The sequence below is a fragment of the Crinia signifera genome, chromosome 4, assembly GCF_055691185.1.
Source record: "Crinia signifera chromosome 4, ASM5569118v1, whole genome shotgun sequence".
In the NCBI taxonomy this organism is placed as follows: domain Eukaryota; kingdom Metazoa; phylum Chordata; class Amphibia; order Anura; family Myobatrachidae; genus Crinia; species Crinia signifera.
In genome coordinates this window covers 244,087,346-244,105,441 of record NC_139220.1, presented here as the reverse complement: position 1 = coordinate 244,105,441, position 18,096 = coordinate 244,087,346, and the positions used below count along the sequence as shown (strand labels likewise).

General features: G+C 38.4%; 1 protein-coding gene across 2 annotated transcripts in view; it reads left to right on the top strand.

The window, feature by feature from the left end:
- Window positions 1–18,095, top strand: part of ACAN (aggrecan) — a 107,526-nt gene extending 89,431 nt beyond the window's left edge. For both annotated transcript variants that reach the window (XM_083184194.1, XM_083184193.1), the window contains 5 exons: window positions 2,360–2,518; window positions 3,168–3,250; window positions 6,754–6,898; window positions 13,619–13,801; window positions 15,399–18,095. In XM_083184194.1, the coding sequence (XP_083040320.1) occupies window positions 2,360–2,518; window positions 3,168–3,250; window positions 6,754–6,898; window positions 13,619–13,801; window positions 15,399–15,484 (656 nt within the window). In that variant the 3' untranslated portion in view covers window positions 15,485–18,095. The remainder of the gene's footprint in view (window positions 1–2,359; window positions 2,519–3,167; window positions 3,251–6,753; window positions 6,899–13,618; window positions 13,802–15,398) is intronic.
- Window position 18,096: the final 1 nt, after the last annotated feature.

Below are 18,096 nucleotides of genomic sequence, written 5' to 3'. Positions count from 1 at the left end.
AGATGTTACATTTGGATTTGCCACTGAAAGAAAAGAAAAACTCTTGATTTGAATTTGTGTGGATCTTTACAATCTTCATTTCTGATATCCTATTGGAATATTTAAATATTCCATTAAATAAATTTAGAAGTGAATATAGTTAAAAGCCATAACAAAGAAAGAGGAGACTTTAAGAGGAGTGCGTTATGCTTGCATTTATAAACATTCAGAAAATACGCTTTTGTGATGTCAGAGGTCGGCAGAGTAACCAAGCAATAAATAAGAACAAAATATATGCACAGCCAGAAAACATAAAGAAAAAACTGCACTGTTCACTCTAAATGATGGAATTTAAACAACCTTTGTTTTTAATTAATAAACAGATTCACATAGGGTATTTAATTTTTATTGAAGCCACAAATACTAAATCTGCCTTTTTTCATTTAGACAATGTACTGCCAGAAAATTGCATTTTTATTTGTGCACTATGGAAAGGTCAATGTTACTTTGTTGTAATGGAAAATCTATTCATTTTCTCGTCTACTTTAGGCAATTGTCTGTTTAGAGGCCATAATACACCGGAGGCCAAAATTATTAAATTACTTCATGTTTTCATTTAAATAGCATATATTAGAAGTGTAAGAGTGGCTACCTTCTACTGAAAATGTTTCTTTTCATTGTTAGATTAATTGTAGTATGCTTACAATATAATTAGCAGCATTCGGAAAATTTGACAATGTCTTGTTTTATTGCTGCTTTTAAAATACAGATAATATAAACAATTTAATCCACACAATTTTCCAACCTCTTTACCCGGTAAAAGGCTGGTTTGTAAGCAAGTAAAATCTTTGGATTAGAGATGTGCAGGTTCTGATTTACTCTGATTTACTCTGATTTCAAAGCAGGATCTTATTGGCTATCAACTGTCATGTGATTTGGGATAGCCAATAAGATCCTGCTTTTAAATCAGAGTAAATCAGAGTAAATCAGAACCTGCACATCTCTACTTTGGATGAACAATGCTACTTGATTTGCGCAAGTGTTCCAAGATGTCTGCCAAAGTGCATAGCTTGATAGAGAAGCAATCGTTTGCAACGGCCAGTGCAAGAAAATGCTCAAGTTAAGGCAATTCCTTTGCAGCATACAGAGAACTCAAGTTTGAATTAGAGATGTTCAGGTTCGGATTTACCCAGATTTAACCGAATCTCAACAGGATCTTTTTGGCTATCGGCTGTCACATGTTTTGGCTCCAAAACATGTGACAGATGGATAGCCAATAAGATCTCGTTTTGAGATCTGGGTAAATCCGGCTAAATCCGAACCTGCACATCTCTCGTTTGAATTGGTTGCCTTTCACAGTCCTCTTGCCTTTGGGAAGGGACCGTCTTTTTACTGTAGGTGCAGTTTCCCAAATATCTCTTAAATGCAAAAAGGTGCCATATATAATAAAGGGATTCTAGTTGTCTTCTTAGTCTCAAGCAGGCCACCTAGAAAGTGATTAAAGTTATTTATTAAATGTGCTCCAAAAATTAGGTCTTCAGAATCTGTATAAGTAATCCATATTCTGTTCTTTATCTTATTGGGTAATCAGAATAATGACATCATCGCTCTAGAACCAGAATAATTCTTTGTCTTAATGATCATCCGCCACATCGGACATGGTTTGCATGTGTCATTCTCTCTTATGTTAGATGTCTTTAAATCATTTAACTATTCCAAGCAGGCACGTCCTATTTCCCTTGGTCTTCCCGTACACCAGTTTAAAAAATTTCCTCTGCATTAACTAGTGGCAGGCATATATAGGGCATCTACAGAAAAACGTCAAAAACATATTTATCAGACAATTGGTCCACCTAAAATCAAGTAAAGTTCAACGCTATCAAATTATTTTCATATAATTCAAGGTTGATAATCGATGCCTTATGAAGCTCCAATGGTGACACAAAACAAAATACAACAATTGTAATTTCCCTGCCTGAGAAACACCAGACAGAAAAGTGCAGGAATACACCAGCCAAAATATTGAATACTATACTAGACAATATGAATACATTAACACATGGGAGTATTTTATTTACTTTGGTTGTTTGACTCTCTATATTCACAAAAGGAACCTGCAGTTAAATTGTCTTTCCTTTCGCTTTTGTAAGTCATGAATTCCTGTATGTCTGAGTGAGGTTGTCTGATTCTCTTTCCTTTTTGTTCAAGAATTTCAGGCAAAAGAAACACAATAATAACATTATCTCTGTTCCCCCTGATGTCATTGTCTTTTTGGATCCTGCAGGTTCTGGTGGCAACAAATGGAAGCAGCTGCAAGGTGGATACACATCTTCCACTTATAGATGTTTTCCCTCACTTCACTCTTTTTCTTGTATCTCAGATCTTGAAATGTGTGATGAAGGATGGACTAAATTCCAAGGACATTGCTACCAGCACTTTTCTGAGAGAGAAACCTGGGTGGATGCAGAGAATCAATGTAGAAGCCACCAGTCACACTTATCCAGCATCCTGTCACCAGAGGAACAAGAGTTTGTGAATGGTGAGCCATTGCTGTGCCTGGCACCAACCTAATTTTGGGCCAGATGTGCTAAGTTTCAAAAAGTGATAAAATAGAGAGGGATAAACAACCAGCCAATCAGCTCCTCACTGCAATGTCACAGACTTGTGTTTGAAAATTGTCAGGCAGGGGATGATTGGTTTGTTGTTTATCACTCTCCATACCTCTCCAGATACCAGGGGACTTTCTGTGGTTTTACTTACAGTGCACCTATGATCAGGGTTAGTTGCTGGAATCCATTCCCTTCCAGCAGATATCATTGTGTTTTTTTTTATTCTACTTTTTTACCTTTAACTAAAACACTGCATAAGACTAGGCTCCACCCACTTTGTGGGATTGACCAATATGCAAGCAGTATACCTAGCCAATAAGAATCAGATACTTGTATATTAATGGTTCAGCCTACAAAATGGTTACACTTGCATTGTATAGGAAATTAGTTTGTACTAAATGGGTGCACGCTAGATGTAACGCATATAATCAAATTGACCGAAGGCGGTCCAGCCCTCTAACATAGGCTGGGTGATGGTAACCTTACTGTACATTGCTGCAGTACAACTGCAGGCTAGTATGTGGCACTGTAGAAGACTCTAATATCCAATAAACCTTCATCTTATTTGATGAATAACAGGCAATGCACAAGACTATCAGTGGATTGGACTTAATGATAAAACTCTTGAGAATGACTTCCGATGGTCAGATGGCAATCCTTTGGTAAGTGTTGTTAAACATTTTATACATCTGTACCTGTAATATTATGACTATCAGAATAATGTATTTTTAAAAAATGAATGGAAAACTTATCAAAATGTCACAATAATAAAAACTTAAAGTACCATATATACTCGAGTATAAGCCTACTTTTTCAGAACAGTTTTTATGCAGAAAAAGCCCCCCTCGGCTTATACTCGAGTGAGGGTCCCACTGGAGTCAATAAGTTTTCCCAGTTTTTTGTTGTAAAATTAGGGGTCTCGGCTTATATTCGGGTCGACTTATACTCGAGTATATACGGTAATTATTGGCACATGTATATATCACAATTTTAAAAAGATTAAACATAAATCAATGAATAAACAAAACAAGTTGAGTATATCCTTGGCTCTCCATAGAGATGCATTTGGCACAACATAATGGAAGGGCAGTTTAATAGTCGTCTTATCTTAAAACTTTGTGGTGCTATGATTGGGTATAAATGATTTCTTTAATTTACAGTATTATTAGTGGTTATTTAAATAGCACCTGTATTACACCACTCCACTTCCCCAGTGAGAACAAAAATAAGTAATACATCAAACATTGGTGATTAAGAGACAGATAAAGTCATTAGAATCATTTATAGGATTTTGGTACATAAGTTTTAGGGCCACGTATTGCGTATTGGTTCAGTCACACTGCAATGGGTAAAATGCTAAGTGGGGCTGTGTGATCCAGATGCACAAAGGGTTTGGGGTTAGAGTGTTGCTCGAGTATAGAAAAAAAATCTAAGATATAAGTTAATTTTGTATCGGGGTCATTGGGCATAATTGCTAGGTTAAGAAGGTGGTTCAGATATTTTATGAGCATGCTTAAAAAGTGAGTTTTCTGTGAAGGCTTGAGTGTTTAGGGGCTAAACGAAAGTCAAGCCCCATACACTCGGGGTGAATTCAGCCGCCATCGCCGGGGAAATAGTCGCTGAGTGATCATATCCCTGTGCGTACAGGATGGCGGTCGCCGGGAGCGCGCTCCTGCAACCAGCCCTGCCATAAATACTGGTCGCAGAGGCATGCTCCTGCAACCAGCGGCTTCCCCCGGCAGAGTGTCTTGTTTTCATTAGCGACCATCGATAGCTGCTGATGAAAACGGGACACTCAGCAATTTGGTCGCTGAGCGATATAGTGTATCGCTGAGAGACCAATCGCTGTGTGTACGGAGCTTTACAGTATTGTATGAAGGAAGAATGTATTAATCTTATAAAAAAAAGCTCTGTTACCGTGAATGGGAGCAGTCAAAGGATGTGGATGAGTGAATCAAATCATGTGCAATGCGAAGAGTCTGAGTTGGGAGATCATTTGAGATAAGTTTATGCGCCCTGATGCTAGAGAATGTGAAGCCATGATGTCATACAAAAATGGCAATGGAGCAGGAATATGATGCTGTTTGCATTCTCAGAACACATCATGCACTTCGCTATGCAGAGTAGTCATCAGAACCACAACCGTACTGGCCCATAAGCCTTTATTCTTAGGCCCCAACACTGGTCTTACACTTTTCAACATGGCCTTGTTAGTTGCTTTCTGTGTTAGTAGAAGTATAACCCTTGAGAGATGAGTTTGCAAGCACTGCACAGACCCAATAAGCCCTCTGTAGGGTTGTATAATTTTAAAATTAGATACAAATAGTAAAATATGGTTTAAATGCATTGGAGTCCCCCTCTATTTCATTCCAAGTCCTGGATTAAGCAACCTGCAGTTGTTTAAAAATAGGGTAGAAAAAGGCATAGGTTTCCTCGTTTTTCACCAATCAGAACAAGGCTCAAAACAGCCCAGCGAGCTGATATTATAGCAGGAAAACGCGTAGCATGGGGTCTCCCTGTCATAACAGTAACCAACCCTCAACTGCTCAGCACAGGGTGAATCCCAAAGGAAGTTAAAGATCCTCTCTAAGTATGACCAGCACTGCAAAGATATTATGAATCTTTTGCAGACTGGGAAATCATGGCAAGATACAGTAGCTGTTGTTTTTGCAACGGGACGGGGATTTAGAAACTACGAGGGTTTGACAGCGGATCTGTCTAGTAAGCAAAATTTACCTTAAATAAATTTTCTTAGCATAAACTGCGGCTTCTGGTGGGTTCTAAATGACATGAAACGTGCTGCTTAGTGCATTTAGCCCCCAAAACTGTGGGTGTCATCTCAATAAATGTTGCTGAAATCCAAAGACTTATGGAATTTGCAAAAGAAGCAGTATAGATATAAAAGAGCAGAGGTATTTTAAAGAACAAAAAAGGATCTAGAGCCAAGCCTTCTGTTAGTCCAACTGAAGGAGGAAACAAATGGCTTGGATCAGAGAAATAATCACTTAAAGAGATATTTGAGAACCAGAATAGGACAGTGTCCTAATTATCTTGGTACTGCAGCATTTATGTGAGAAGTGAGTGGTCAAAACTGTCATTTGCATTAGATAGGTTGAAGAGACAGACCATGGTGAGATTGTTATAACATGGCCAATTTAGGGCCTGATTCAGATTCAATCAGATGGAACTGAATTCGGACCCATTTCCGACTGTGCGAGTCTGCGCATTGGAAAATATGCGCATTTGCAGCCCCTCTGTGCGAACGCTTTTGGGGAGTATCACACTTGCTGAAGTGTTCCCATGGTCAGGGGAGAAAAGGGGGCAGGCAGGGGGCTGGGGCAGGGAAACATCCAGCGTTTTATGGGCATCCCCATAAAAATGCTGGGCATTCCCCTGGGAATACAGTCGGGTCAATGCCTGCTCGGGGAGGGCGGCTGACATCACATGATGTCATCGCATGACATCACATATCATCAGTGGGATGGGCTTTGACACCCCACCCACTGAAGACCTGGAAGCAGAGTGAAAGCTTATGCTATCACTCTGCTTACTGCTTCCCTGCAACCAATGGTGGCTCTAAATATGGAGCTGCACCATTCAAAATTCAAACAGGGGAGCTGCACCAACTGCCACCAACTGCCATTGCAAACTGACTCACTGGGAGTTGGTGTGGCTCCCCTCTTTGAATTTTGAACTTTGCTGCAGCCCAACCTCGAGCCACCACTGCCCACTGCAAGCGACTGACATGTGTCATCAGGGGCTGAGCTAGAGAAATCCAAGCCATTTATATACATACACAGATACACAACAAGACAGTGTTGTCCGCAATAGATAATTATTCCCCAGGACATGGCTTTCCCACAAGATCTGCCCATTCGCCTTCACTTTGAGAAATTAATTTAAGATTTTTCATATTTGTAGCAGGGGTATGGGTAATATTTCCCTCTCACAGTTGATAAATATGTCTGATTTAGATTTGAGTGTAGAATTAATGTCCAATAGTTGGTTGAACCCATGATCTCTATACAGGAAGTCCATAGTGTTAACCATTACACCAACCATGCTGCACATGTCTTTTTTTTCACAAATACATTCATCTATGTACAGTAATGATGTTTGGCTTTCCTCCAGCACATTATATTAATGTTGTGTTTTTGGCTACTAGCAATATGAAAACTGGAGGCCAAACCAGCCAGATAACTTCTTTGCCACAGGAGAAGATTGCGTGGTGATGATCTGGCATGAGAAGGGAGAATGGAATGATGTGCCCTGCAACTACCACCTGCCATTCACATGCAAGAAGGGAACAGGTAATATACTAAAGTTTAAGTTAGATTTATAACTGAACCAGAAGGGATTCAATTTTTAAAATGCAAGTTGTTTTAATATTTATTTGGCCTACAGGGATACTGAAGTGTAAAATCAAGAAGCTAAATGATAAAGTTACATATCCAACCGAGCAGGTGATTTCCATAGCTGGGGTCTACCAAGCTTTTGTCCAGAGTAGCCCAATATTCTGTGTCTTATAAAGGTTTCTCATTTATGTAAGGGAGGGGTGCAGAGAGAGTGGGCTGCCAAGTTGTATGCACTCTTCAGTGTGTGGAGCAGCAAATGAAGAGGGCACATTTATTTAAAGTGATGCATTGCTATGCCCCCACAAGCTTGGCTACTCTCCTCCCACCTTAATTCTGGGACCGATAGATCTCCTGGTGGCTTTGATATCAGTAACTATCAGGAATATTAAGGTATAAAGGTATTAGAGGTTGGACCTATTGAAAAAACTTGTCTGAATACATAACTGCAGTACAAAAAGGACCATTGAACATTCCCAACCATAAACTTGGTTGGGAAATTACACTATTTCAGTTAGCAATGCATTATGTTTCACTCCCACTTGTTTACACTGCAGAGAAAATAAGTGACATTGGGGCAGATGTATTAAGCCTTAACAAGAGATAAATGCAAGGATGATAAAGAGAGATAAACATCCAGCCAATCACACCCTTACTGCCATGTTACAGGCTGTGTTTGAAAAAAGTCAGTTAGGATGTGATTGGCTGGACGTTTATCTTTCTTTATCTCCCTTGCTTTTATCTCTTGTTAAGGCTTAATACATCTGCCCCAAAGAAACCTTGGTTAAAATGAATAAAACACAGCATTCATCAGTGGTGTAGCTAGGATATTGCAGCCCAATCGGTGTCAGGAGGGAGTGCTGGCGCTGTGGGGATGTGGGATCTACTCTTTGCAGATTCCATGCGATCTGGCCATGCAATCTGCTAAAAAGGCCCTGCAAAAATGGCCATCGCCTTGTACAATGAAGATGCTAGTGGTCCTACTGGAGCTCTAGTGCCTGTCAGGGGAGCGCAGCGCATAATGTGCTACCCGGAAATGCCAGATTCCAGAATCGCTGGCATGCTATGAGCATAGAACAATATGTCAACAAGCTTGTTACCCAATAGCAATGAGCAGGAAACTGCTAGCAATGAGCATGTGACCCCTGGCCCCAGAAACTTTTTTAGGTATGGGGAACAAAATTTTTAGTTATGCCACTGACATTCATTCCCTCAGCTGCTCGCTAAAAATCTTTAAATGCTCGCTTCTCCAACTTACAAGACTTATCCTGTGCTGTTACCGCCTTATGGAATTTCCTGCCAGTGCCACAGCCTCCAAAACACTAAACACTCTCCGAAAACCCATCCCTTTATCACAGCTTACCCAAATCTCATATATACTACCCAAACTAAAACCCCTTCACAGCTGTCCCAATGCCCCCTCTCAGTAACACGTACTTCTCTTGTTTGAGCTGTGCCCTATATTCTGCCAATGAGAATGTAAGCTATTTCATAAGCAGGGTACTCCCTACTTTTATTGTAGTAGCTACATTTAAATTGTCTGCCTTGGGTGTGGTATGGTCCTGACAGTCGGGATCCCGACAGTCATTAGCACAATGTCGGGATCCTGACTGGCCGGACTCAGACAGTGGGGTGAGAGCAACAAAACCCCTTGCGGGTTCGCTGTGCTCTACACGCTCGCCACCTATTCTATTCTCCCTCTATGGGGGTCGTGGACCCCCACAAAAGAGAATAGCTGAGTGTCTGGGTTTTGACTGTCGGGGTCCCGACGTCGGGGGTAATGACAGTCGGAATCCTGACTGTCGGGAAACTGTCCGGCACCCGGGCGCCTTACCCACCCCTGTTTTATTTGTATCCTGTGTCCCTGATGTCTGGTGCAGTCATCTTACAAATCAAGAGTCTTAATAATAATAATTATGTGATAAGAGATGCAGATATTTTCAGGGGACTGCCAATGAACCCCAATACATAGGTTTTTACACAATGGATTTATTTGTTTCCCGTAGTCAAGTGAATCAGGAGGTGATGTCTCATGAGTAAAAGTAGGGGCATTGGAAGCAGTGCATACAAATGTTATTCATTGTATTGCTTTTATGCAGGTCGGTGTAGAAGTGGGGAACACGGCATTTAAAAAACATTAATAAAATAACTGTCTGACATATACAGCTAAGCTGAACTTCCCTGTTGCAGCTGTAATTTCTTCTGGCTATTTCCCATCATTTGCTTTGTTTCACTAGCTCTGAGAAAGGGAAAGTCTTGTGCCATTTTCAAAAGAACTTGTTTTGTTCAAGGAAAATCCTCTTCAATATTGTTGCTAAGCACCCAAGATTCAGCGAAGGCCAGACACAGTTAATAAATACACCCGCCACTACATCTTGGAAAACATAATAAGGAGACATTGAATAGTTATTTACAAAAAAATGTAATTAAGGTTGCTATTATTTATAGTGCACAAGAAGTCCAGTGACAGCTTGAGAATTGGTGATTTAATTTTACATGTACTGTATGGCACAAGTAAGGTGGCTGGGGAGCTGGTGAGCCTAGCAACAATTCTGCCAAATTCATGGGATTAATACCAAGCAACAGTTACTGGTCCTTTATTTCATAGCCACCCTTTATCTGGAAAATGCTTCATTTGTATGAGAAAAGAAAATTCATAAAATATGATTTACTTATTATTCAACTAAATGAAATGAACAGAAAATGTAATTTTATTTCTAAGTAGTGTAGTTATACTAATGCTCGACCTTCTGATTTAATAGTTCCTTGAAAAATCAAATTTTGCCCATTTAGTAATATGAGTGTCCTTCGTAAGATAACGGTTATAATATACCCGCTATTGTTGGATATCATATATATATATATGTCTAGTGTCCGTGTGTAACCGAAACACTGCCATCTGCTGTGAAAAGTGAAAACTACGGGGGAAGTATAATACGGTGAGAGAATCAGAAACTGAGAGATTTGGTAAGAAAATATCCAGTTTTTTTTAAAGCGGCAATCATTTACACTGCAAAACCAGTTTAAATGATTACCACTTTAAAAAAACGGGAGATTTCTTACCAAATATCTCACTTTCTGATTCTCTCACCCTATTACATTTCACCCAACGTCTCGATCTATTTCACACATACAGAAACACAGAGGCAATCACACAGACAGAAACACAGAGGCAATCACAAGGTAGCAGAATAGCTTTTAAAGATTTTACTTTGAGCTGTTTTAGCTAATGTATTATATGGTGGTTAATTGTGTTAAATGTGGAAGATCCGTACAATTTGAAACTAATATTATACTTACTTGCTCTTCCAGAACCTGCGGGAGACTCCCTATTTTTGGTTAGTCCCCTGGAAGAGTGGTTATGTTTCCCACATCCTGCCCACTTCCTAGCAAAATGGGAAGAATAATGCCAGTAATCATGGGTCGTATGGATGGGCAGGACAAAATTATATTTCTATGATAAATATGTAATTTGGCACCACCCATATTCATTTTGTGCATTTTACCCATGGTGGTAAGGGCTAACACATATCATCTGGCCTCACCCTCATCACTCGCAACTTGCCTATGGGAGTAACCCAGAGAGGAGATGAAAGTAAAAGTAGGCAAATATGACTTACTGTACTTTGAACATCTACATGTATTATAACAGTTACCATAGAGAAAATCACTTTTTTACTACTACTGTATGAACACATATGACTTGTATTATGTGTGAAATGCATGTTGTACTATTTATGAGCATGTCAATACTTACAATAAGCCGCCTATTGGCTGAGAATATCTGTACCACGGAAATTATAATTATTATTATTATTTTTATTATTATCCTTTATTTATATAAACTTAAACAAACAAACAAAACAAGTTCAAAGTATTGGGTATTTAAACATAGCTGCATCATTAGATGATACTGAAATAAGTATTGGGTGGCAACAAAAACAGAGGTATTAGATGCTGTCAAAGGGAGTAAGGAGATTGAAAGGGAAAAGGGAGATTGGGAGGTATGTCTATGCACAGGCTATGTTTAATGTATATTAATTAATGTTTCTATGAATTAGCATATGTATGAAAAGTCCACAATGTAATTAATGCGATACTAATGTATCAGTCACTCAAGTGGAGGTGCTCCCTAGAGAGTAAAATGTTGTATACAAGAGAACGAAAGAAAGAAAAACATACTCTCTTTTTGTGGGGCACACTTGTGATTTGATAGTTTTAAGACAGCTTTTAATAAGAATAAAGTGTAATAAAATCTTAACCAACAAACATGACATTAACATACATACAAACGAAAACGGGGAAAAAAGACACATCATAAAAGGGTACCTGAAATGGGCTCAGTTATCCCTAAGGTTTCATAACAAAATAAATTACAAGCTTACAAAAACATCTTGGAAAATATTGCACATACGATATATTAATTCACATATTATCCTGTGTCCCTCACCAGAGAATCAGGGTAAAATGCTGATCCCTTAGATAAGGTACAATAGTGCAATACAAATGTTACGGTACAGTGATGGTATCACGCTGAATTATTGAAAAGTTGGTACAGATTTCCTTTCAGCATACATCCCTACTGGGGCAGAAAGGCAAAAAAGGGAGTAAGCAGTAGAAGATGATTTAAGTATGGAAGGGCACATTATTATTATTATAATTTTATTTATAAGGCGCCACAAGTGTTTCGCAGCGCCGTACAAAGGAACAATACAGTGAGACAAAACTTGGCATAACATTGAATAAATAGCAAAAATACAGTACAAATAAAGAGCACCACAGTTCAATACACATTACAGCTTAAATGTAAGTAGTGAGGACCCAATCAACATACAACTAGAGGCTTGAGGCCAATGATGGAGATGAGTATGCAGACGAAGATGGTCACTGAGTGTTGGAGTAAAGGAGAGCTGTGAGTGAAATGTGAAGAGAAGTGGGCTTTGACAACAGGAGGGAAGAGGGTCCTACTAGGAGGAGCTTACAATCTAGTAGAATGAGGGAAGAGGGCCCTTTATTTTATTTGCTACATAATTATTTATTGAAACTGTGTGGAAAGAAATCATCTTTGAATCAATGTTATTAGGCATAACACTTGGTAAAATGGAATTTGTGTCAGCAGGTATTGAATCTATAAAACTATAGGTACTTGTTGATCTTTATGCCAGTCCTTTGTCGTCCTGTCATAGAATAGATGTACAGAATAATACAGAGGCATTACGAGTGCTTGCATGATAAATAATAAGGGGTCTGGACAGAGGCGTACCTAGATATTTGTGGGCCCCATAGCAAAAGTTTGTAAGGGCCCCCTATTTAGCAATTGATGGTGATAAATGTATGTAAAACATATAACTTTGACAGCAAAGATGGGCCCCCTTCAGCTCTGGGCCCCATAGCAGCTGCACCCCATGCACCTATGGTAGTTACGCCCTTGGGTCTGTAAAGTGTCAGGCGTGAGCAAGGACTGGGGTTCTTATTAACAACAACAGTGTATGGGCCGGATTCATGTTTTAAGTATAGCAAAAAAAAACATGCAACTGTGCAATACTATGCTGCAGAGTTAGTTAAATTTGGGTGGGGTATGTTCAGATTGAAATCTCAATTGCAGTTTAAAAATAAAGCAAAATGTGTCAGAAGGCTGATTAAGGATTCCAGTCATCCGAGGCTAATACAGAAGTGCCCCCCCCAAATACATTAATTATATTTGTTTACCTATGTGCTTGTTACTAGGGGTTATGTGTTCATTGCCAGGAGCTACTTGCTCCTTGCCAGGAGTTTCTTGTTCATTTCCAGGGGGTTAGGTGATCTTTTCCAGCGGGTTACATTCTCGTTGCCAGGAGGTTACATGCTTGTGATAATAAAAGGATGGGACTGATTTTAATGGGAGAATGGGGCAATGGGGAGATGGGGCTGGTGATGGGAATGACGCTCTGGTGATGGGAAGATGGGGCTTGTGTTAATAGGAGGATGGGGCTGGTGATAGGCGGATGGGGCTGGTGATGGGAAGATGAAGCTGGTAATGGGAAGATGGGGCTGGTAATGGGATTATGAGGCTTTTAATGTATTAATTTAAATAATCTATCACAACATATATTAATATGGGATTACAGCAATTACTTCATAGCTTTCCCTGGACCCCAATGAGCGGGCGCCACGCCCCGTTACACTGATGCTATGGCACCATGAATAGGTAGCTGTGTAATGTGACCTGCACAAGTAATGAGGATGGTTATTGGTGCCCCATTATCTTCTCCTCCACCTCCTGCTCCTGGCCACTCTATGCCTCAGCTCCATCATCTAGCAGTACGGGGTCTCCCTAAAGCCAGGCTCCTACAGCAGAGATAAACTGGAGCGCCCTGCAGCAGGTATAGCAGCAGTGTCTGCACCGTGCCACACCACTACTCTATTCATTTATTGTACTGGCGCTGCCCCTTCCAAGGGCCCAGCGCCGCTGGGCTGCAGCCGAGCAGTCTATTGGTTAATTGGGCCTGTTTGCGGGCCACAACACATCCAAATGCAGCTAGTATTGCATTGCAACATGGTTTGTTCCATACACAAAGTTACTTGCTATTTTTGCTTTACTCAGAGACATCAGGCCAAATGTTCCTTATATGTATAATGTAACTAATTTCTTCTATCTGTGTGATGAATAAGTTTGCATATTTATTATTTTCCCTCTAGTGGCTTGCAGTGACCCTCCAGTGGTTGAGAATGCATACACATTAGGAAGGAAGAAAGACCGGTATGAAATTAGCTCATTAGTTCGATACCAGTGTGACCAAGGCTTCCTACAGCGCCATGTTCCTATAATTCGGTGTCTACCAACTGGGCAGTGGGAAGAGCCAAGAATACAGTGCATAGATAGTAAGTATTTTAATGATAGAGTACATTTTTCATTAAATCGAACACACACTGTCTTTGAAATAGGGGCATAATTAGGGTTAGCACCTCATTCCCTTTAATTCTGGACAAATATTAACTACACAGGTTCTGTTGCTGATTAATTCCAGTTGAAATGAAGTCTTGAAGTCAGCCAGCCACAGAACCTGTGTAATTAATATGTGTCCAGAATTAAAGGGATGAGGGGTATCCCTAGGCATAACTGAGGTTGGGGCACAAATCTTGGGGCATATGATGCTTTTTTAAGGGCACGATGGAGTGTATAATGTAATTTGGGGGCAAGGTGGGGCGTATAATGTGATTTTGGGGGCACAGTGGGACGTTTATTGTGATTTGGCGGCATGGTGGGGTGTATATTGTGATTTAGTTGGACAGTGGGGTGTGTATTGTGAATTGGGGGCACAGAAGGGGTGTTTAATGTTAATACAAAGTGTTTTTTTTTAATCCCTCACTGCTAATAAGGGATGGGGTCTTTCAAGATTTTTCTATGGGGCCCACAGAGTTCTAGTTATCCCCCTGCCCTTATCACGGGGTACTTATCCCGAAACCTATGGGCTATTGTGTGTTAGGCACAATTTTAGTACATGGGAATAGGGTCTGTAGTTGGAAAGCTTCAGGTGTAAAAGCCTGAGATTGCCACCCTTTTTTCTTACTTTGTAAATTAACAAGATTAATTGAATCCTGCCCTTAGAGTTCACTTCTTCATTTCACGGAATGCCATTCCCTACTCTGTGCTTTCACACAGAATTTCTAATCTGAATACCATACTGTATATTAGTTTATTTTTCTGTGTTGGACTGAAAAACACTTAAGTATGAAGAGAAATGTTTGAAATTTTGGAGACTCTTGGACATTTTGGAAATTTTCCGGAACAATTTTGAAAATGTCACTCTTCTTTAAGGCTATAACATTTATTTATTTTTAATGAAGCAAATTATATTAATGATAAAATGATGATGATGATGATGATCATGATAATAATAATAATAATAATAATAATAATAATGATGATGATGATGATGATGATGATGATGATAATAATAATTAAATATTATTTAAAAAATTAATTATAATAATAATAGTACAAAAATATTATACTGTATTGTTATTATTAGTAGTAGTAGTAGTATTATTGAATAATAACAATAATAATAATAATAATAATAATAATAATAATAATATAGTAGTAGTAGTGGTAGTAGTATCAGTATTATTATTATTATTAGTCGTATTATTGAATAATAATAATAATAATAATGATATATATTAGTAGTAGTAGTAGTAGTAGTAGTAGTATCAGTAGTATTATTATTAGGAGTAGTAGTAATTATTATTATTCTTTATATATGCAGAGAAAGTCTATTTTTTTTTTCAAGAGAAATGAAGCTCAATTACATTTCCTTTAAAGCAAATTAGAAATAAATTCTTGATAATTGTTCTGTAATAATGGTGATCAGTGGCTAATTCTAGCAAGTGAAATCATAATTCTACACATAAAAAAAAACCTCTACTCAAAAGTCTTTTTTCTGTTTCCTTTTTCTCTGCAATTAATTCCCCACAGCTTCCACTTACAGACACAAGAGAAACTCCAGACGTCGATCGAAATCCATTGGCAGAAATGCACAGAAATCAGCCCAAGAAAAATAAACACAAAAGACCAAAACATTATTGTAAAGAACATTTATATTAACAATGTCAATTTAATTTTGTTTTGTCATGTAAGGAGTTTATATTGAAGAAAACCCAGGCTGTATATATAAAAAAAAGCACCAAAGCAAATTAGGTTTCAGCATTTTTTCTAATGGTCAAAGTGCCTTTGTCAGGGATCATGTTGTGCCTTTCTAAATGGAGGCTGGAAGAGAGTTGATTAGAAATAGGAAGGCTACGTGAAGCCATAAAGAGTATTTTTCCCATTGTTTTATTAATTATAGTGTGACAATTATGTGATATTTTTATTATTTAAACTCCAGGCTGGCCGAATTTAATTAAGATATATAAATATAGTAAAGATTACAAAAACATTGCACATCAAGGACCTTGAATTGAAAAAAAAAATTGTGAACAATTACTGAATGTATCTCAACTGTGAGAGGACAAAGGGGTGGGTGAGAGATTGAAAAGAGAGACTGTCCACATATGTGCTTTTAATGTAAAATATTATCCATTTTAAAAGCACTTCTAACATATTTGTTTTTTACATGCGCTACAATGTATAGTCCTCGCCCACCACACGAATCACCCAAGAGTTACTGTTGAGAAAACTTTTGCAAGATTGTTCATTAGAGATCTGTAGGATTCATAAGGTTGTAATGGTGTGTACACACGGTGAAATTCCCTTGCTATTCGACTTAAGATCCGAGTGCTATGCAATCTTTGCTAACTGTACTATTTACATACAATTCATACAATCTACATTCAATTTGCACTACATAGTCATTGCTGCCCTGTCTATCTGGGTTTCGATTTGTGCTGTCACGGTAGCGCGCATCGGGATCTCAAGGTAAAAAACATGTGTGATCTGCATGCGATCTACAAGCGATCTGCATGTGATTTTGCCTATATAGTCAAAATCTAATGTCAAATCTCACCGTGTGTACACAACATTAGAGTAAAGACCTCACTCTACTCTACCGTAGATGATACACTCATGCAGATGCATGGCCCTACGCTGCTCACTTCATATGTTTTAGTATGCTCTGGAATATTTGCACACATGTTGTATACTAATACTGCACTTAAGTTACAATGCACTTAACTACTCGTAAGTAAAAAAGCATCATATCGGATTTAATACATTGGCTTTATAAATCAAATTACCGATTGCACTCTGAAAAATATTTAGAGTTTCTTATGTTTTTCTAAGACATAAAGATGTGTCATTTGGACAAGTCAATGAAAGTGTGAGCCATACCTTCTGAAAACCTTCACCGGTGGTCTTCAACAGTTTAATGTTTCTTAACTACGTACTTTTATTTTGGCAAGCCAGCAAGATAATGGTAATTTCGGATAAGGCCTGGGAAGCCCTGCTCTGCGTAAATCTATTGGACCACTGGGACACCCTGTGGATTTGTGATTGCAGCAACACTTGACAGACATGTTTTCGGTGTCTGACAAATTATCCATAGCCTTGAAAAAGAGATACTGTAATCTACAGCATAAATGAAACCAATGTTTCTATTATTTTTTCCAATTTAGTAGAATGAAATCTGCAGTTGGGCTTTCAATGGCTAAAGCTCTGACAGGGTCAGGACTATTATTTAAATGTGGACAGGTTTTTCTGTAAGCATAATACAATCCGCCATCACTCTGCTTCCCCTGCATTTCCAGCTGCACCTGTGTCTCTTAGATAGAACCTTAGTGCCTCCCCCATATAGCAGGACTGAGACAGTTTTTGCTTTCATTTCTCCCATCTGCTCTCCGGGGACCGTGCAGTGCATGATGTTTCCGTGCACCTATTTATATGTAAAAATATTATTAATAATAATAATAATAATAATGTTATTAAAAAAAACACAATTGGAGTACTAATTTGTGCTATTTTTTATTTAAATGAAGTTGCAATACTCTCCTAGATTTCTGGAGGAGCCTCTGTGTGTAATGTCGTGTCCAACATTTTCTATATATTTTTTTGTAAAAAGCAAAACAAATATTTTATAAAACATGTGCATAAAGAGAAGACAGAGTAAATGTTTTAACATCAGAGAAAAAAAAAACATTGTGAAATGTGTATAATAAAATGCAAGACCTGTTGTATTTTATTTTACTGAATTTGCAGTGATATATTTTTGACCGGTGTGTGTGTATTCGGTGCCAGCCAAAAGTGTGTGAGTACTGTGCGTATATTGATGAATGAGGTACGAAATTTGGTACAGAGGTCTACTGTTTCCCCATGCCCAAGTGTTTCCCAGCTAAAGGTGCTGCTTGTCCTTTTTACGGCCATTGGATGAAAGGTGTTTGTTTCCCAAAAATATTTTAAGTTTTGAATTCTGATCAGCCAGATTAAGCTTTACGGGGCCATATGAGATATAAAGAAGTCTTTTCATTTTCATTATTTACAGAGATGTGTGAAAAACATTTTTAAAACAAACTTTTTCAAATAAATTTGCTCATCCGGCAATAGTATGATTAGTAAATCGTTGTTTCATACTGTATAACGTTTTTTTTATAACCTATCTACTGTAGCTGTGGGCCTTATTCAGAGATACATACACCTGATGTTTAGGTATATATATATATATATTTACATTCATAATTTAGAT